Here is a 21,004-nt window from a genome sequence, read left to right on the forward strand (position 1 = left end):
AGGGACCCTGCAGGTTCCACACAGGTCTCCTTTGGGCACTGCCCTCAGCTATCTGAACACTGGCTTCCCTGAGGCTGCTGTGGCCATGGGCCTCACGTTGTGCGGGCCTGTGTGACCGCACATGTCCCAAGGGCGGGCGGCTACCCACTTTCCATCCTTCCTGGAGAGATCACCACAGGGTAGCCTGGGAAATGTTCCCAGTCAGGGTTTCAGATCAGTTCTACCAAAGGCTTTCCAACTGGGAGGGGCCCACAGGGTTGACAGGGACAGCTGTGGCATCCACTCCCCTGGACATCTCACCTCACTGTGGTGATTCCCCCATGCCCACCTGTGTGTGGACCACAGGCAGGCTGGACTAGCAGAGGCAAGGTGGGGGGGGGGTGTGTGTGTGGATGAGCTGCCTTCCCGAGGACCCTGCCAATCTGGAGATAACCACATAAAAACATTCTCCTATCAACACAGAGGCAGAAAATAAAACACTTTCTCTCTCCTGGTCAACTTCCCCTTTACTCTTTTAGCACTTAGATTCAAAATGCTCAGCTGCTCCAGATTTGCTGACTGAATTACAGGATAAAGAGAGAAATTTTACTGTGGGCTGAGAGGGATACTGCTTTCTCCAAATGCTCCTCCATTCGCCTTTCATGAGGAAGGAAGAAGCCTGATGAAGGGGGCAGTGGGGGAGGGGAGAGGGGTGTGCAGTCAGAGGACAGAAAGGGGAGCAGCGCAGTTGGGGTTGTTTGTGACATCTCAGTGGATCAGGACTCATAGGACCTGTCCACCTGGGCCTCTGCTTGGCTGCCACCCTCTACCTCTTAAGGGTAAAATGCTATTTCCTGGGGAGCATTGTGCCCTGTTCTGTCCCGAGCCACCAGCATCAGCCTCAAGCTCGGGCCGGGCTCTGTTCCAGCGCTGGCCACCAGAGTGGGGTGTGGGAAGTCTGCTGGACTCGGAGCTCCCCTACAGCCTTGAGATGCTTGGCTGAAACATTTCAAACCAAATTGAGGGTCCAGGGAAAATGTCCCTCTCACCCCCATCTCTTCTCTAGGTATAAACTGACCCATCTCAGAATTCCAGACCCTGAAAGGCCCCAGATGTCAGGATTTAGTGCCCCCCCTCTCCCCATAACCCAAGAATGTGAAATACCAGCAAACAAAAGTCTCATCCAAATTAGGAAGCGAGTGGCTCTGTCCGCCCAGGAGTGTGTGCCGTAGGGGCTGTTTGGGGTTTTTGGCTTCTCTGACAGAGCCCTTCAAATCCACAATGTTATCAAGTCTTAAGTTGTTGTTGACCCCAAACCATAGTCCTGTGCCACCCCGTCAGTGCACACCCTTCTCCTAATCCAAACTGCTGCTGCAAAAGCAGCTCTCAGCTCAGAGCCGCTGGTGGGCTCCAGCCCCAGGGTCCCGTCACGTCCACGCACACAGCCCTCTCCACACCAGAGCTGTGGGGCACGAGCTCAGGCCCAGGGCAGCTCTGAAGAGCCACGGCTGGGGCTGCCCTGAGGCAGCTCTGCCAGACAGACACCAGGACTTGGGCACGTGCCACAGGACCAGCCACCCACCTCTCACCGCCCAGAGACGGAGTGTGTGCCCGAGGGCCCTGAGCAGGGCGCCTGTCTTGTCAGCGAGGGGGCACAGAGGCTGGGCATTCCAGCCCAGGCTCTGGGCTGCAAATGGCAGTCAACAGGCCCAAGGCTCCATGAGCCTGCAGTGGCCCTGGTACAGAGCCCCCTTCTTCCCAGCCCTCGCCCTTGTTACCTTCTTGGGAGAGGACGATAAACTTGGTGGTCTTGAGTGTCTTTCCATTCAGCGTCCAGGTGATGGTGGCGGGGGGGTCAGAGGACACCTGACACTGGAGTAGCAGCTTCTGGCCCTCCATCACGTGGACATCTTGTAGCTTCTCCTTGAAGGCTGGGGCTGTCCCATGGCTCTCTGATCTGTTTTCATTATCTGTGGCTCCTGCATGCCCCCTCTTGCAGTTCACATCATTCTTAACCTCCTTCTTGAGTTCTTCCTTCCCAGCTGTTTTTCCGGTCTCAGCAGGCTTGGCGTTGCCCACGGATTTCGGGGTCTCAGCCGGCTTGGCGTTGCCCACGGATTTTGGGGTCTCAGCCGGCTTGGCGTTGTCCATGGATTTCGGGGTCTCAGCCGGCTTGGCATTGCCCATGGATTTCGGGGTCTCAGCAGGCTTGGTGGCACTAATGGATTTCAGAGTCTCAGCAGGCTTGGCGTTACCCACGGATTTCGGGGTCTCAGCAGGCTTGGCGTTGCCCATGGATTTTGGGGTCTCAGCAGGCTTGGTGGTGCTCACGGATTTCGGGGTCTCGACAGGCTTGGTGTTGCTCACAGGTTTTGGGGTCTCAGCAGGCTTGGCATTACTCAAGGGTTTCAGCGTCTCAGCAAGCTTGGCATTATCCACGGGTTTGGGGGACTCGGCAGGCTTGACGTTGCCCAGAGGTTTTAGGGTCTCGGCAGGCTTGGCATTGCCTGAGGGTTTCAGGGAGCCTAAAGCCTGGGCATTGCCCACAGCCTTTGGACTTTCTGCTGCCTTGGCATTCAAGGCCTCGGCATTGTTGCTACCATTCTCTGCTGGTAATTTTTTCTTGCTGCCTAACACCGAGCGGAAATCTGGGGTGGCGGGTTTCGGAAGCGGTGCCTTCTCAGGGACCGGGGTCTTAGGAGTCCCCTTCTTGGCCAGAACCGAGCGGAAGTCTACCTGCTGAGGGCTATGCACCTTCCTCTCTTCCTCTGACACAGTCTTTGGCTTCACTTGCCGTTGCAGGTTGGCGCGGAAATCCATCTGCTCGGCTGGGATCTCCTTTAGGTGCTCTTCTGACACGCTCTTGGTGCTCACCTTCTTCCCTAGGAGGTCACGGAAGTCCAGCTGTTCCACCTCCTGCTGGCGGATGGCCTCCTCCGTGTGCTGCCGGGTCTCCACGCGTCTCTTCAGCACTCCCCGCACGTCCTCACTGTCTTCCTCCTCCGGCCAACCCTGCCCTCTTGCTGGCCAGCCGGGCCTCAGGGTCCCATAGCGGTCACCGCCACCACCATCAGCACTGGCTCCCCGGCCACAGAGGCCCTCACAGCTGGCAGGCTCCCTCCCCCTGCAACCAGTGAAGGGAAAAAAGGAAAGTAGCAAGAGGAAAAGGGGCCGGGTAAGAACAAAACGTCAGGGGAGAGCAAATCCCTGAGGGAGGGAGGGTAAAGGGGAGGGAGAAGGGGAGGTTGGGGCTGGCCAGGCTGTGTTTATAGAAGGGAACATTGGTGAGAGGCTCTTGCTTGCTTACTTGGTTTGTTACATCGGTAATGACTTCAGTAGCCTTATAAGGGTGTGTGCAAAAAAAAAATAATAATTCCCCCCCCCCTCCTCCCCTGCTTTCCCTCCCTCATTCCCCTTCCAATCTCTCCCTCTTGGCTCAGCAGCCTCAGCTGGAGGATACGAATAATCTGGGGCTGCTGGGCTGGGCCTGCAGGGGCCAGGAGAAAGGTGGGTGGGTGGTGGCATGGGGCCTGGCCAGGCACCTCCTGGGGGCACTCACCGCAGGGGGACTCTGGTAGGGCTGCTCTGTAGCATCAGTGACACCTGGCAACTGCATTCGCCAACCCGGTTCCTGAAGAATTCGAGAGATCAATACAGATCAAGAGGCTCTCTGAGCCAAGGGCCTGCTCAGCCGAGGGCTGTGAGGAGGACAGGGTAAGCAGGAACTTGGCCAAAGGCTGGCTGGCTTGCTCCAGGGAACAGGGAGTCAAGGGCTTAGCTGTGACCCCACATGCCCACACAAGCCTAGATTTAGGGCAGGGACCTTCTCCTCTTTGGTCACCCTTTTTTCCCCTAGCTCTTGTATAAAAAGGAAAAAAAAAATCTGAACAACAGCTTAGACAGATATCCAGAAGTAGGAATACTTTTCTGTAAGTATATTACAAAAATAATACAATCACTCAATAAATAAAAGAAAACTAAAGTCTAAACCTGCTAGGGTGTGATGGAGCTGCTTGATCTAGACTGTGCAGCCCTGGGCAGTGACCCTGAGTCTGACTTCACACTCCCTCAATACAGAGATGGGTATGTCCTCTCTGCAGTGTCCTTCCTCCCCGCCCTCCAGCTGCTACTTCCCCTCTCCTGCTCGCAAAATGAAAGCACCTTCCAATCCCCACGCATCAGCCAATGCCCTCAGATCAGAACTTTCTGAATTAAAAACCGAACAGGTGTCTTCCTGTGTGGATGGCCCTTTCTCTCCTTCCTTCCGGTAGGGAGAGCTCTGGATTCCTCAACCCACAATGAAAACTTTAGTGGGGTGCCTGGGTGGCTCAGTTGGTTAAGTTTCTGCTGTTGGCTCAGGTCACGATCTCACAGTTCGTGTGAGTTCGAGCCCTGCCTCAGGCTCTATGCTGACAGCTCAGAGCCTGGACCCTGCTTTAGATTCTGTGTCTCCCTCTCTCTTTGTCCCTCCCCTGCTCACGTTCTGTCTCTCTCAAAAATAAATAAACATAAAAAAAGTTTTTTTGAGGGGTGCCTGGGTGGCTCAGTCAGTTGAGTGACCAACTTCGGCTCAGGTCATGATCTCACGGTTTGTGAGTTCGAGCCCCGCGTCGGGCTCTGTGCTGACAGCTCAGAGCCTGGAGCCTGCTTCAGATGCTATGTCCCCTCTCTCTCTGCCCCTCCCCACTCATGCTCTGTCTCTCTCAGTCTCAGAAATAAATAACATAAAAAAAAATTTAAAAAAAATGTTTTTTGAACTTCAGCATCCCTTTAAGTTGAGGCTCCTCTGCTCAGGGAGGGGGCTGTACCATGCTTGGGTGCTGCAGGGACTTGGAGCCCATCAGCTCTCCAACCCCACAAGGCTGCCATCTGCTGGCGGTTCTGAGCTCTGACCAGCCAACGTTGCTCAGGCGGGGTGGGGGCAAGGGGCGAGGGTGGGGGTAAGCAGGACTGGGAGCCAAGCGTGACTCTTCAAGGTGATAACCTCCCATTTTATATAGTGACCTCCAGCTTTCATTCACAACCATTATCTTCTTGTGCCTATAGCATCCCAGTGAGGTATGGAGCACTAGTATGCCTATTGGAAAGGTAAGGAAAGGAGGCTCAGGAGTTTATATGAGGCAGTGCTGGGACTCCCATGGTCTCCCACTCATGCCCCCTGCATGGCCATCTTATTAGCACTTCATGGTCCGACGTGTGCCTCAGATCCCACCACAGATGAGTGCCAAGTTCTGTGACAGGTTCCTTACATAATCTATCTCACCGATTAGGTTTTTATTTTATTTTATTTTATTTTATTTTATTTTATTTATTTATTTATTTTATTTTATGTTATTTTATTTTTATTTTAAAAAATAACAATAAGGCTTAGAAAGATTAAATAATTTGCCTAAAAATAGCAGAAAAAGGGATGGACACCTGTGTCTACCTGAATCCAGGATCTGTAACCTTCCCACTCTGCCCCAGTGCTTGTCAGTACAAGTCTACTCATGTCTCTGTGTGTATGTACATATCGACCACACGCATGGATACACACATACATGGGATCTTACCTGGTGGACACCTGCACCTGCAGGTCTGTGTCCGGGAACAGGTGTATAAACACAGTCATCCCCACGTGCACAGACATCTGAGCATGTGTTCATTCAGCTCTGCTGATGTATGTAGGTATCTACCTCGCTTTGCCTGGCCTCCCTCCCAGTGGAGGGCCAGGTCCTGATCAGACTCGGGAGGCCTGTGGCGTGGCAGATGATATGCAGGGGAAACGGGGGGTGCTGCTCACTCCCAGGCACGAAGACCCATTTGAAACAAGGATCGGTTGATCTGTGCTGTCCTCCAACTCTCCTCTCATCTATTGGGGTCCCCTCCTGGTCACCTTCCTTGATGCTCAGGCTCTCAGGGGGCCCAGATTCAAGGTTCTGGGGGCCTCCTGTCCAAACAGTTTGAAGGCTCAAGGGTGTCCTTTGCTCAACAAATAGCAATCAGGTGCCTCCTTAGTACCTGGCCCTGGGAAGGCTAAGAGGCCCTCAGAACATCCTGAGCACTCAGCACAGAAGGGCTCATGGGGCTTTGGATCAACCTGTAGCATAAACATGAGAGGTCATTTGTGGGTGAGGCCCAGCCCCCTGGCACCCCACTTCTGCCAGGCTGCTGGTCAGTATTAGGCTGTTCTTTCCCCCACTTTTCTTTCAAGCGCAGGGTGTGGGGCCCAACGTTGGTGAGGAGCAGCAGGACAGGATGGCCAAGGACCGTGTTTTCCCAGTAGCACTTTCCAACATTGCCTCAGCTGAGTTTCTTCTTGCCACAGGCACAACACAGCCCGGATGCAAAAATCAGGAGTAGACCCTGACCAGATGGCTATGCTTTAGCCCAGCCATACCTTTCAGAGGCTTTATATGGTGGAGTTCCCAGTCCCTGGAGCTGGAGTAAGCTCTGTCTCCCATGGGGAAGCTGGTAAGGGCTTCTGTTGTTTTCCATTACCCGCCCATAAGAAGGGAGCACAGGTAGCCTATTGCTAGACCTGTCCACAGGCCTCACCCTGAAGCACCTGGAGAAGTCTGAGGGGCAGACTGAGGTAAACGTGGGATACCATGGCTGCCCCACTAAGTGGTTCATCCCTTGGGGTGCCCAGGGGGGGTCACCATTTCTGCAGCCATAAACTTAAATCTCTGCGAGGCCTTTAAGAAAGTCATGTGTTCGTTCAGAGTCTACAAAGGTCAGAAAGGCCTGTGGCCTGGGACCCACACACCAGAAAATATAACCAGCCAAACAGCCTCTTGAGGCCATCTTTGGTGTCTGCATCTACATACTCAGTTATAAAGTCAGGCCTGGGGCTGAGGATGAGGCCTTATGCCCAGCCCAGCTGCTGCCGCAGCAGGTATGGGGCTATGACCCCACAGGCTGCACCTTTCACAAACTAGCAAAACTCTTTTTGCCAACCTCCCAAACCCTGAATAAGAAGCCCACTCTGGACCCTGTCCCACTCTGAATCACCCTTGCCTGGAATGGATTTTATAGGCAAAATTAGTTTAAAGAACTAATTTCCTGGCAAGTCTCAATCTTTCAAAAATTTCAGCTGAAATTTGGAACTTTTTGACACTTCCTCTTTTAGTTCAGGAGATAAGAGCTAAGGAAGGGGAGGCAGAACCCATCTAGCCACACCTATCCCGCAGCATGAGCAGGGATAGATAGGAGCTGTCATGTCACCCACCCCCCTGCATCCCAGCCATCGGGTCTCCCTCTTTGAAAGGCATCCTGTCCTGGGTCTAGGTCTGATTTCTGCCAGCATGAGAAAAGCTGGAGGGGATGGGGCCCCTGGTGGACCTGGCACATACTCCCCAGCCGGGGACAAAGCCAAGGCAGGGCAACAGCTTCCCAAGGGAATGAAGAGGCTGGACTTTGGGGAGGGGCATGGGACAAGGGCTGTGTGGATGTGGACCCCAGCGCAACCTCCCGGATTCCCTAAGTTCTCGTGCACTTGAGAGAAACAAGGAATGGAAGAGAATCTGATTAAAAGACAGCGATGAGGGTTCCAATCTGGGCTCTGCTACTTGTCTTTGGGTGGCCGTGAGCAAGTCTGTGACCCTGAGACCTCAGTTTCCCCCATTATTAAACGATGAGTCGGCTAGATAACTTCTGAAGTCCCTTCCAGCTGGGACAGTCTAAGTTTTATGACTATCCCCAGCTGGGCCCAGACAGTCTGCTTGCCGACCTCCCAGTGCAACCCTCCACTCTGGGCTGGCAGACTTCCCACAGCCCTTGCTTTGCTCTTCCCTACCCTTTCTTGTTCAGCCTCTTCAACATGCCCTTAACAGCCAAGCCTTTACTCATTTGCTAAATCTCAGCCTACTGTCCTCAGAATCCCACAAAAAGCTCATCTCTTCTAGGATGTTTGGCTTGATTAATGTGAGTATTGTCCCGCAGCACTACTCCTTCCATGCAGACAAGCTCTGGTCTCACACGTCATCAGTTTCCATTATTTGTACTGGCCTGCGGGAGGAAGACAGTATCTTCTTCCTATTCTGGAAGCAGATTTGCCTTCCTGATAACTGGTTTGGGTGCAAGGCAAAGGCTGTTGGTGTCTTCTGTGCATACTGCTGATGGCAACAGGATGACCAGGCAGCCCACAACCATGTCAGCAACTGACCACAGACACTCCATTAACTCAGCTGAGATTCGCTAAGCCTTGCCCAGCTAAGCTGAACTTCCTAGAAAATCCAAAGAAATAACAGATAACTATTTTTATAAAGCCACTCAATATTGGACTAGTTTATTATGCAGCAAAAGCTAGCTGATACAAGCATAAAGCGCATGCCCAGCAAGGACCCAAGAAGTGAGGCACAAACTGGGTTTTGTTATTATTATAGGAATAATGCTCTGTCATGCCAGTAGCTTTGACATGTAGCTACAGAGTCTCTCAGTAGCTCAGAGCCTTGGACATGGTACACTCAGTACTTAGGAGAGCAAGCTCCTTACAAAGTGGCCAGGCACCCGAGCTAAGGCAGGACCAAACATCTTTGGCATGTGGCATAACCTTCTGTTTTCAGGGTTGAGGTGCAGATGAGTACTCTTCTTCTGCTCACATCAACCCTAGGGGCTGGCATTCGGTCTCCATTAGCCCACGGCTGGCATGGAATTTTAAGCGTTAGAGCACTTTCAAGGTAAAAGAACATTTCTGGATCACTTTCATTTAACAGACACTAACTGCTGGCTCTGGGCAGCACTGTTCTAGGCACTGGGAGCAAAGCAGTGTGTCTTCATGGAGCTTTACCTTCCCCTGTAACCTAGAAAGACCTTAAACAGGAGGAAAAAACGAATGGGCATGGTTAACCTGCCTGTTGTGGTTTTAAATATCTACAGGTTCTTTGACATTCCTCTCTCCAAGAGATGGAACCCTCTTGGGCTGCACTTAGTGACTTCTAACAAACAATGTGGCGGAGGTAACGGTGTGTGACCTCCGAGGGTAGATCACAAAAGACACTGCAGGTTCCAGCTTGTTCCCTCCCATGGATCACTAGGTCTGTGGAAGCCAGCTTCCATGTCACGAAGACACTCAAGCAGTCCCAGGGAGAGGTCCACATGGCAAGGAGCAGAAGCCTCAGGGCCCCTAGTGAGTGAGCCATTTTAGAAGTGGATCCTCCAGCCTCAGTCAAGCCTTCAGACACTACAGTCCCTGCCAACATGTTCACTGGAAAATGATGTGGGATGTGCAAGGCACATGATATAGAAATTATCCCACGAAGCAGCTTCCAGTTCCCAACCCATAGAAAGTGAGACAATAACTTGTTTTAAGCTGCTCAATTTTGGGGTAATTTGTTACACAGCAATAGACAACTAATACATTCCCTCTATCCTGCTGCCTTTCCGATTTTAATCAGTTCTTTCCTCCTTCATATTCTCCACACACCACATAATGAGAGAACAAAAGCTGGGATGTAATAAGACAGAGGACTCTGGGCAACTGAGCTCAGTGGGGAAGGTTCTCAATGAGCACCTTTGCATTTAGTGGAAAAAGGAAAGCTTGTTGGCAGCACCAAGGCTTCTCTTTACCTGGAAGCCCAGCTCCACATTATTTCAGGTTTCTGCTGGATTCCCAGTCCCGGGTGGAGACTTTGACAGGAGGTAGGGATCTGGGGGTTAGTGGGCTAAAGGAGGTCGGCAGGACACGCAGACTCACTTGAGCAGGATCTCGTACTGGCCGGCATGCCAGGCCTGCACATTCTTTAGAACCAGCGTGAACACGTCCTCATTCTGCAGCACCTCGAAGTGGCCAGTGTCTTTGGAGAGGGCCTTGCCATCTCGGAGCCAGTGCACGGTAGGGAAGGGGTCTCCAGCTATGGCACAGGAGATGAGGACACTTTGGCCCAGGGAGGCTGTCACTGAGCGGGGCTTGCTGATGAACCAGGGCTGGGTGCCATCCTGAGGCTCTGGAAGTTGGCAAAGGTTTGGATTAGAGAGGAAGGCCTTTCAGCAGACAGCATCTACTCAGCTTTCCGTGGTGGTGAAGGTCGAAAATTGCACGTTACCCCAATAACAGCATGTCCAGAAATCACTTTCACTGGATGTACAGTTACAGCACATCCTTCTCGTGGTAAATCTGTCATGGTTATGTTCTCTGAGGATCATATTGACATGAGTTTGTATATCCAAAGCAAGGGGAGGTAGCCCAGAAGGTACAGGTGCACTGGGCTAGGTGCTAATGATCTACAATGAGATGTGTGTAATTAACAGTTGTTCTTGCTTTATGTGTCCTTACCTTGTCTCTCTTCTTAAATAAAGGTTCTCTAAAGGCAAGGACTCTACTAGGCCATAAGTCACCTCAAAAGCTATCACTACACTAATGTAGCATTGTGTGTTAACTATACTTCAGTAAAGGGGGAAAAAGCTATCACTATCCAGCTGTTAAATGTATCACAAGATTTTTCTCCTGGCACTCGATGCAGCTTGTCGCCAGTAACTCAGAGAGGGAAGAGACTTCAGAAGGCAGAGAACAGTGGCTCCCTTCAGCCAGACCCCAAGACAAAGGTGGGAAGCTGGCCTCTGGGGCTGGAATGGGACCAAAGGGGCACAAGGGACTGCAGGGGAAACAAAGTAAGCTCACGTGGTTTCCTCACCTCCAAATTGCCTATGGAGAGACCACAATGGTCTATTCCCTGTTTCCCACCTATTTCCCACCCCTGCCTGCCTCCACCCTGGTCAGCCCAGCAGCCACACCTTGCACCATGAGCACTGCCTGGGTGCGGACCTCTCCAGCGCTGTTCCAGGCTTCACAGGTGTAAGTGCCCGTGTCCTCCGGGAACACTTCCTGAATACAAAGGCTGTGCCGAGTCCCTCTTTGTTCAAAGTGGAAGTCTTCGGACTCCTGGATCTCATTCCCATTGTGAAACCAGATGACCTCGGGGGGTGGATTCCCTGCATAGGCAGATAAGGCAGGTGGACTTGTCAGGAAGGCGCTTCCCTGGGCCATGTGGCAGCTTTGCACTTAATCCTGTGACACTGTACTAAATGCTAACCTCTCTATGCCTCAGTCTCCCATCTACAAAACAACCTAACCATGTCTTCCTTAAAGGTTTGTTGGGAGGACTGAATAAATTAATATGGTCTCACAGAGCAGCCCACTAGAATAGCAGATGAGAATAGCATCTGGCACAAGGAAAGTGCTCAATGCATGTTCATTATAATTATTTAACAACAGATTTGCAGAAACTAGAAAGGATCAGGAGTGAAAAAAATCAGAATTCAAATTGCTTGGTAATACTGAGTAGTAACTGGCTCACTGGGTGTGCAGCGAATGCATATCCTGTCCCCGCCTCCACCCCCAGTGCACACACAATACGATGGTGACTTCGCAGTAGCTCCTCTGTCCATTTTCACCACAAGGAAAAGTCAGTTAGCATTCCATTTTGCTACCACACAAATGTCGTCTGAGGGTAGAAACGGGCACCAGCTCGTACGGGTTTCCAAGCACAGCTCAGGGTGCAGAGCATTTTCAGTTTTACCAGCCTACTTTCCTGGGTAGGTTCTAGCAATTTGGTGGGTCATAAAACAAGGGCCCCCTGTGGGGGTTTCCCCTGCGGTAGCATTATGCTCTGCTTCCCGAGGAGCACGGCCCCCGGGAATGGCTGCCGAGGGAGGCTGTGTGGTGTCAGTCTGTCTCAAGGACAGAGGAGACCGCCATCTGTCTCTGATGGGTTAGCCAGCACGGGTATGGAGGCCAGGTGCAGAACACCTCTGATTTCTGTCAGCTCGAGGAGTATGCACAGGGGAGGCAGCCCGCCCTTGGCCTGGGACTCTCATGGGACTGCCTCAGGCCTGCAGGAGCAGGAGGGGGTTCATTGGGGATCCCTGAAAGGGGGAGCCCATTGGTTCTTACACACCTCATCTTTATTACTTCTGCAGCTCAGGAGCAACCACACCCCAGGAGGACGACCTCTAGGCTGTCAGAGGGACTGACCAGTGGTCAGCAATGAACAGGAAACTCCGGATGCACTTGGGCACAAGTCTGTTTAGAAAGCCTGTGCCAGCAGAGTCCCCAGGCTTCTCCTGCTGGCCTCTAGCAAGGACTGTGACAGCTCACAATGGGCTGCTGGTCACATGCTCTTGTCACCCTACCCTGGTTTTAGAAGGACCTCTGCTCGATCTTCTCACTTTAAACTTAAATACAGCAACAAAGACCATCTCCCAGAACTGGGAAGTTCTCACATCAGCTGTGTTCAAAATCAGTGTTCAAAATCTTCCAGCTACATTGGCCCCATTATGTCTTCCCTCGAATCCCCACCCTGCTGGCTGTGGTCATTTTCTTCCCCTGGGCCACCCTGAGTTAACCTTGAATCCAGAAAATCCTGCCCAGAGGAAGCAGAACAGGCTCCACTTCTCTGGGTCCACTGACTGACTGTGCCATGCTGACTTTCTGGTGGGTCAAAGATCTCGGTGGGACGATGGGGAGCAATGTCCATGCTGCAACCACACCTGTTCTCACATACACCCCAAGGAGAGAGATGCAGACACAGACCTGATACCTGGACTGTCATGGTGACCTGGCTTCCATCCATGACTTTGAGGTCAGAGAGGCCCTGCAGGAAGAGGGGTGCGACGGGCTTGCTGGGAGCCGCGGGCAGAAGATACCCACTCTTCCTGTTGCTCTTCTTTTCTGTGTGGCAGACAATAGAATGTGGGGTGAACAGTCATTTATTCACTCAACAAACACAGACTAAATGGCTGCTGGGCAAATGACTGTGTTGAGGCTCAGGCTCCAGCTAAAGGTAGACTGCTAACAGATAAGGAGTACGGGGAGTTGCTGGAGATCAGTAGGAACAATGAGAGCCTGTTTCTCTACCTGGCATGCCAGAGCTCTTGCCTGAGAGCAAGGGGAAGGCGGGGCCTCCACAGGGCCACGCCCCATGTGGGCTCTGGTTCCTGAGAACTTCAATAACTGGCATTTGAGGGTTTTTTTTTTTTCTTAAATTTCACTCACTTTTTTGAATAAGTAATACACTTACATGCACAAAATTTAAAAAGTCCAGAGTATGTGAGGTCTCCCTTCTATCCCTGACCTCTGGCTGTCAGGCACCTCTGCCCAGAGGCAGCCAATTTTCAGTTTCTTGTTCATCTTGCCAGAGACAGTCTATGTATATAACACAAAGGAGCAAATAAGTACACTCTTCCAGTTTCTTCTCTTAAGGAAACGATAGCACACTATACACACTATGGACAGCTTTTCATTTAACAATACACCTCGATGCCTCTCATAAAGCAGAAGTAAAGAGCTTCCCTGTCGTTTTCTATGGCTGTGTGACGCTCTACTGCCATCCCAGGAGATTTTAAACACCTCAAGAAAGCCAAAGATGTTCCGCTCATGAGAGTGACCCAAATGAAAAAGACCGACCATCTCAAGCACTGGTGTTGGCGAGGGTGTGGAGCTCCGGGACATCCCCCACACTGCTGTACCATGCGTGGTACAGACCCTTCTGAAAGCAGCTTGGCAGTCTCTTAAAAAGGGAAACATGCATTTACCACACCATCCGGTCATTCTACCCCCAGGTATTTACACAGGAGAAATGAAAGCACATACCCAGACAAAGATTTGTATACAAATATTCATTGCAGGGTTATTCCTAATGACCCTAACTAGAAACAACCCAAATGTCCATCAACAAGTGAATGAATAAAAAAAGTGTGCTATATTTATGCAGTGGAATACTACTCAGCAATAAAAAGAAACAGACTAGGGGCGCCTAGGTGGCTCGGTCAGTTAAGCATCCAACTTCGGCTCAGGTCATGACCTTGTGGTTCGTGGGTTCGAGCCCTGCCTCAGGCTTTGTGCCGATAGCTCAGAGCCTGGAACCTGCTTCAGATTCTGTGTCTCCCTCTCTCTCTGCCCCTCCCCCACTCATGCTCTGTCTCTCTCTCTTTCTCAAAATAAACATTAAAAAAATAAAAAAGAAACAGACTAACAATAGACACTACAACAGAGACAAATCTCATAAAAATGACATTGAATAAAGGAAGCCAAAGAAAGAGCACATACTGGATGATTCCATTTATATAAAAGTCTAGCAAATGCAAAATATAGTGACAGCAAGCAGGTCAGTGATTGCCTGGGGCTTATGGGGATAGATGGTAAAGGGGCACAAGGAAGCATTTGGGGTTGATGGAGATGTTCATTTCTTAAGATTGTGGTGAAGGTTTCATGGGTGAAGGTTTCAAATTAAACACCACGAATACATGCAATTCATTGTACATCAATATTAGTAAAAACTGGGGAAGAAAGTCTCTGAGGGAGGGAGGAAGTACACCAGCTAGCCAAAGATAAAAACTAGAACAACTCTCTGGGTTCAGGGCTGGCCCACTCACTCCTGTTCAGTTCTCCGGGGAAAAGGGTTAATAAACAGGCTTTCTGTTATTCTTGGAATACTCCCCAGGCTGGGCTTTGACCTGCCTCATGTGAGCAAGAGGGGAAGGGGCAGCAAAGTGGCTGAGCTGCTGGTGTCAGCTTCCCACACAGAATAGTTCTGGTGCAGGACAAGCTCACGGCTGCTCAGTCTCTGATCTTGCCCTTTGCCTTGTGAACCAGGTGGCTTCAATAATTCTGTAGCTTTTTTGTTTTTGTCTTTTGGTGGGGGCAGGGAGAAGGAGGGAAGGGGCTATGATATCTCTATCTTAAACTCTAAGTTTTGGGGGAAAGGGACTGAGGTATTTTGGGTTCTTATTAGCAAGGGCCACCTATATCAGATTTTCAGGAAGCCCATAGCCACGGGGATACATCTCCAAGGTGCCTTATATGCCTGAGAAAAGCCGAACTCCAAATTTGCCACCAAATTTTTCTCTTTTGGCACTAAAAACAGAATACAGCCCACTGCAGAGCTCTCCAGGCACAGCCTCTGGGAATGAGGAGGGGAGAGGGTGAGAAGGCTCAGGATGCTGAAGGAAAACTTCCCCCAAGGCAGGTGCATTGTGAAGGTTATGAAGCCAGAGCACAGGGGCAGTTGAGGCAGGGCAACCCGATGTTCTGTGACCAGAGGATGTGCTCTCAGGTCCCCACTGCTTCCTTCACCCCAGCCCCCAACATCGCTGCCTTTGACAGAGGGGCAGACAAGGTAGGCTTGCCTTTGACATGAGGCCCCGGGACTGGGCTCAGGGAGGTCCAGTATTCAAAGTGTAGAGATCTCGTCTCGCTGGCTGGGCTACAGTGGCCAGGAAAGCAGCCTGCCTCGGGAGAGTTGAGGAATTTCCTGTCCTGCACAGACTGAGGCTTGAGGACAAAATGTTTTTGCCTGTCCAGATTCCCCCCATTCCTGCTTCTCTGCTGCCTCAGCCAGCCCCCAGCTTCAGAGGTCCATGTAGATGGGCATTCCTATGGGCCGCGGGAACATCAAAAACTCCTTCGAGCCAGTGGTGGCTCTTCCTTGGCCCCCACCCTCTCTCTGGTCTTCCCCCTGCCAAGTTTCCTGGCCCACACCTTATGGGTCTCAGCCAGTGGGGACTAAAAGTAGATCTGTGCCTCCCTCTCCTGTGAGGGTAGCCTGGCCACTGCCTTCCACGCAGCAGCTTACTGGTGCTCTGAAAGCCATGGGAAATGTAGGGTCTGAGGCCGGGGCCTCTCTCTGAAGCTCAACGTCCTCCCCTGTATTTAAGGTAATGACAGTATAATCCTGGGACTTAGGGAGTTTTAAAGAGATAACATGTGAACATACTTTGTATGACTATTCAACACCAATGAGACCTTCTGTGTGAGGCTGACACGCGTGTTGACTCACACTTACTCACCTGGGCTCCACTGCTTGTGGATTATCAGCTGCAAAGGAACACAGATGGGGCCCTCACCCAAGGATCACAGACTCATTTTTACATGACCCGAGGCAAATACTGTTAGGAATACAAATGTATTGCTTAAAACTCTCCTGGGATAGAGGTAAAATAATTAGAGAACAACCTGGCTGCACCCCCTCCAGGAGAGACATGAGTGGATGAGTGTTTTGTGGGTGCCTGGCCTAGGAGACACTGAGTCCCATGCCGCCATAGTCCCAGGAAGACCTGCTCTGTCTTCCCCAGGCCCTGAGCCTGGATGGAGGGCAGACAGAAGTGATTGGAAGTAAGTGTGCAGAATGAACCTGGCCTCAGACCTGCAGTCTGGGCTCACATCGGACCAGTGTGACTGAATCTAGGCTAGTGAATGGCTGAGTCATCCCTAGCATTCAATCGCCCCAAGTTCTTCTCAGGGTGAGAAACCAACCAAGCCTCCCTACACACACACTCCGCACTGGGACTAAGGAGCCAGTGAGGATCTCAGTTCTGGGGCAAGTAGTTTTCTGTATGCAGCCCAAGAAAAGCAGCCCTCACTAGAACCCTGAAGCCCCAGTCCCAATACCGCCACCCCACTTCACTGATAGAGAGGCCAGGGCATGCTCAAGGTCACGGGGCCAGTTACAGGCCGACCTAGAGCTCATACCCAGGCCTTCTGGTGGTAAGACCAGATGCTCTGGAGGCCATCTCTTCCAAGGGAGCCAGACTTCTCCAGTGGTGAACCCTCCACAAGGACAGACGTCTTACCTGCTGACCTATGACCTAGACCCTGGCCAGGGGAGGAAAGCTAAAGCAAAGCAAGGGCCAGCCACGTAAAAAGAGCCAGGCGTGTGTATTTCATTTAATTCCAAAGCCAAATTGTTCTGTCTCACTGTGGCCTGTGCACTGTGCATCAGTTTATGCTCACTCTTGCACAGATTTAGATAAAATAAGAAGACAGAGGGAAACTGGTGCTCTGAACTCCTAGCTCCAGCTGTGTGATCTGAAGCGAGCCCCCTGACCCACAGTTATCATCAGTTTTTTCTTTTATTTTTTTTAGCGCTTATTTATTTTTGAGGTGCAGAGAGAGAGAGTGTGAGCAGGGGAGGGGCAGAGAGAGAGGGACACACAGAATCCGAAGCAAGCTCCAGGCTCCGAGCTGTTAGCACAGAGCCCAATACAGGGCTCAGACCCACAAACCGTGAGATCATGACCTGAGCTGAAGTCGGATGCTTAATTGACTGAGCCACCCAGGCACCCCAGTTATCATCAGTTCTTGATGACGATACAGTGTTGATAAGTGTATAATGCATGATAAGCACTGCTGGGGTTTTAGATGATTAAAAGAAGCAACATGCAAAATGTATAAGAAGTATATTTATAATAAGTATAAAAATAAATAATTTTTTTTTAAATTTTTGCCTTTCCTAACCCATCTTTTTGGTTGGGTACACTCAATCTGACCATAACTAAAATGAGAACCATCCTCCAAACTAGGGCACTCCCATTTAACCAGACAGACGTCTGGAAGGGCATTAACAGCCGCCTCTCTGTTGTGACATCGTCACAACAATGCTTTGCAGAGTCCAGCACTTGAGGGTTCAGAAAGATGACCGCAGCTGGTTCGGTGTCACCCTCAACATCCTCAGAGGGAGGGCAGGTGGTGTCCTCATTTTATGTCAGCTCAGAGAAGGGAGGTGGCCTGTCATAAGACACCGGGGCTGACATGGCCACCAGGGATCTGGTCTGGATGCTGCCCTGCTGCTCTGAGAACAAAGGCCAGCCACCTAGATTCCACTGGGAGCTCTCTGCTGTTGTTTGTGTCCATGCCCAGACTCACCAGTTACCTGAGAGAGGTGGGCCTCTGGGGTCATGCTTTAGCTATCATCTGGCACAGTCCTGCTTTGAAGCAGGGGGACGGGGGCCAGGGTCTGAGACGAAAGGCCCCCAGTGGCCCAGGGAACCTGAGCCTTCTTCATCTGGGGAGGGCAGACACTGGCTGTGGCACACAGATGGCAAGGGAGAGGTCCGGGGGACCCAGTGACAGATGCGCTACCCAGCTCAAATGGGGCTGGACTAAATACACTCAGGTTTCCCCCGTATCTGGGCTTCCTGCTGCTCTGCTGAGACCAAGCCCAGAGAAGGCCTTCTCTCTGGGCTCCAGGAAGGGCCGAGCCCCCTTGATTTACTGGCACAGGATTAAAGATTGAACATGAACTCATCCATGGCTCTGGTACTTGGTCACTTGGCTGATGACTCTCTAGTCACTCATGGACTCACTCTGTCATTTAACTGAGTAGCTAGCTACTGGGTGCCCCGTTCCATTTGGAGAGAAAGGGAATGAATCAAACCTGTCTTCCATGGAAAGACAAGGACTGAGACCAGGAATACTTAGAAGCAGTTTGTTGATAAGCCAAAATGATGCCGTATCGATTAAAGCTGGTAGTGGGGAAGGGGGAGGAGCAGGAGAGAGGACAGAGCAAAGATGGATGGAGGGAAAAGGAAGGGCCCTACTGACCCTCTGGGTTTTTCCTCCTTGGCCATGCTCTGTTTTGACTCATCAGAAACTGTTTTTGCAGAATCCTGTCATGAACTTGAACATGAACTTCTTTCTCCAGTGAAGAAGTATCCAGCAGAGAACTTGTCGAGGTCCCCAAGAACCAGAGGGGGTGGCATGGGGGCTGAGCAGCTGCAGGCCTGGTTCTGCAGCTAACTAGCCAGGTTTGGTGGGCAAATGCCTCTCCTCCCAGCAAGGGCTTCTCCACCTGTCACATGGAGTTAACTCAAAGGTGGAAAGTGGACTTGTTACTGGAATTAAGTAAGATGAGCCAGCTTTTCTAACCGATTAGACTTTGTCTATTAAAAAAAAATGTTCCTCGGGGCTCTTGTGTGGCTTAGTTGGTTAAGCGTTAGACTCTTGTTTTCGACTCAGGTCGATCTTACAGTTCATGAGGTCAAGCCCAGTGCTGGGCTCTGCGCTGACAGTATGGAGCCTGCTTGGGATTCTCTCTCTCCTGCTCTCTGCCCCTCCCCTGCTTGCATGCATACACTCTCGGCTCAAAATAAATAAATAAACTTAAAAAAAAGGTTCTCGTTAAAAACATTAATTGATAGTTTGAAACACTCGCGTGAACTGGTATTAATACAATATTATATTTTGAGGAGCTCCTATTCAGAGGAAGAGTTAAATACCCACATAGCAGGTGTACTTTGTTACTCTTCTCACTAATTCTTATACAATAGTCTGTATAACTCATTCCTCAAACCTGGAGACATGAGCAAGGCTGTTAGCTTTTCTTGGGCTTGAAATTAAGAAACCTCTGCAGCCTCAGTCCCAGTGGCTGGCTGTGATCTCAGCCCTCCCTCTGTACTACAATGATCCCCCTATTCTTCCCTTTGGGTCCTTCCTTTCCTTTCCATGCGTTTAACAGGAAAAACAATTCAGAATTCTCTAGAGCAGCATTTTCTGGGGTGGCTCAAATCATTTTTTGGCGTGACTCAGTTGGTTAAGTGTCTGACTCTGGATTTCGGCTCGGGTCGTAGTCTCATGGTTCATGAGATCAAGCCCCAAATCAGGCTCTGCGCTGAGTGTGGAGCCTGCTTGAGATTCTCAGTCTCTCTCTCTCTTCCTCTCTGCCCCACCCCCCAATTCTCACCTGCCCTCTCTCTCAAAATAAGTAAATAAACTTTAAGAGGAAAAAAAAGCGTTTTCTCCACCTGTCTTTTATTAGCCCACCTGATGCTCTTCAAAGGCCCATGTTTATGGATCCAAACTTGCATTAAATACACGTTTACACTTTGAGTCGTTTGTCTTGAAAATGGTCCCCAGCAGGCTCCTAGCTCATTCAAAACTTATCTCCGATTACAACAAAAAACTGGTAAAGTGTTTAAACAGATGACACAGACATATAAAACACAGACAGTGTTGGTGGGAAACACCCTACCATCTAAGGAGCCCCCAGGACTCTCCCCTATGGAGGGAGCATCGCCTATTGCTGTCGTGGCCATTTACTGAGTCCCACTCTCAGAGCCTCAGGGCTTGTCCATCAGCAGCTTGCCCGCATCCCTGGATTCACAGGTGGTCACCCAATGAAAATGGACGTGGAATAGCCCTCCCCTACTTCCTAACACCCCATCTCCTAATGCCTCCATGCACAGACACACAGACCTCTTGCAAGGACACAGCTGGAGGGAAAAGGACTGGCAAGCTGTTCTGCTTAGTCACTACAAGGCACAATACCATTCCAGCAGCAACTCGGATTCACTCCAAACCCTGTAATACTATGGAAATTCAGTAAATCACCAACTGACGGGGAGTTCTGGAAGCAGTCTTCCCTTCTTTATTTGGTGCTCAAAGTCCAGCATGGTCCAGGGATCACAGACTAGCCTCCTCCTTTCCCTAAATGCTATCACTGTTGACTCTACTCATCAAAGTACTCATCAAAGTAAGCTTACTTTGATCAAAGTACTCATCAAAGTAAGCTTACCTTCACCTAGCCCCTTCCTATACGCAAGGTGTGAATCCCCGGGAAGGTATGTGAATTCTCTTCCAACCAAAGTCTGTCTCCTCAGCAAATAAACCTACTTGGTGATTCAACAAAACTTCTGTGTCGTAAAAAGAGATTCTTCCCTGCAGAGCCTTGCTCGGTTGGCTTTTCTTCCCCCAACTGACTTCTCTAGAACCTAAGAAACAAGTGGGAATAGAAGTGTGCAAGGAAAAGAATGAAAGGAAACAATGACATATGACAGTCCCCAAAAGATCTCTGACCAGTAATGACGGGGCTGCTGGATGGGAAGCAGGAATCATTGCAACCACAGCCTTCTTACTGACTCAGAGGTTATAATCAAACTCTAAACGTAAAGGTACAGCATCCAAACCACCCAATCCTCCCTCCAAACGAGGGCCTGGGAACCACATTCTCCACCACACTGTCATAGCACAGATCACATTTTGCTATTAGGGACACAAAGCTGTAATTCTGGATGGCATTTTGACCAAGGACTCCAAGCAAATAAATGACAGATATGACCAACAGTGGGTTGGAGAAGTAGACACTTCTACATCTTTAATTGTCCAATTAGTAAAATCAGGCCACAGTTCAATGATATGGACACATATGTATACATGTGTACTCAGAGGTCTTTCTGTGACATGAAGAACCCACATGTTGCACAACCCCATTTCTGTTACAGTCAGCCTATATAAAACTAGAATACTGCGGGGCACCCGGGTGGCTCAGTCGAT

The 21,004-nt window shown here is 50.5% G+C and overlaps 1 protein-coding gene across 6 annotated transcripts in view; it reads right to left on the bottom strand.

Annotated features, from left to right (window-relative positions):
- MYLK (myosin light chain kinase) overlaps window positions 1-21,004 on the bottom strand; it is a 210,017-nt gene that overhangs the window by 82,481 nt on the left and 106,532 nt on the right. For 5 of the 6 annotated variants that reach the window (XM_019839242.3, XM_045036325.1, XM_045036327.1 and 2 more), the window contains 5 exons: window positions 12,491-12,628; window positions 10,693-10,890; window positions 9,656-9,905; window positions 3,539-3,610; window positions 1,758-3,103 (listed from right to left, as the gene is read on the bottom strand). In XM_019839242.3, coding sequence (XP_019694801.2) covers window positions 1,758-3,103; window positions 3,539-3,610; window positions 9,656-9,905; window positions 10,693-10,890; window positions 12,491-12,628 — 2,004 coding nt within the window. 6 annotated transcript variants of the gene reach the window in all.

This window comes from Felis catus, chromosome C2, assembly GCF_018350175.1.
Source record: "Felis catus isolate Fca126 chromosome C2, F.catus_Fca126_mat1.0, whole genome shotgun sequence".
Lineage (NCBI taxonomy): Eukaryota > Metazoa > Chordata > Mammalia > Carnivora > Felidae > Felis > Felis catus.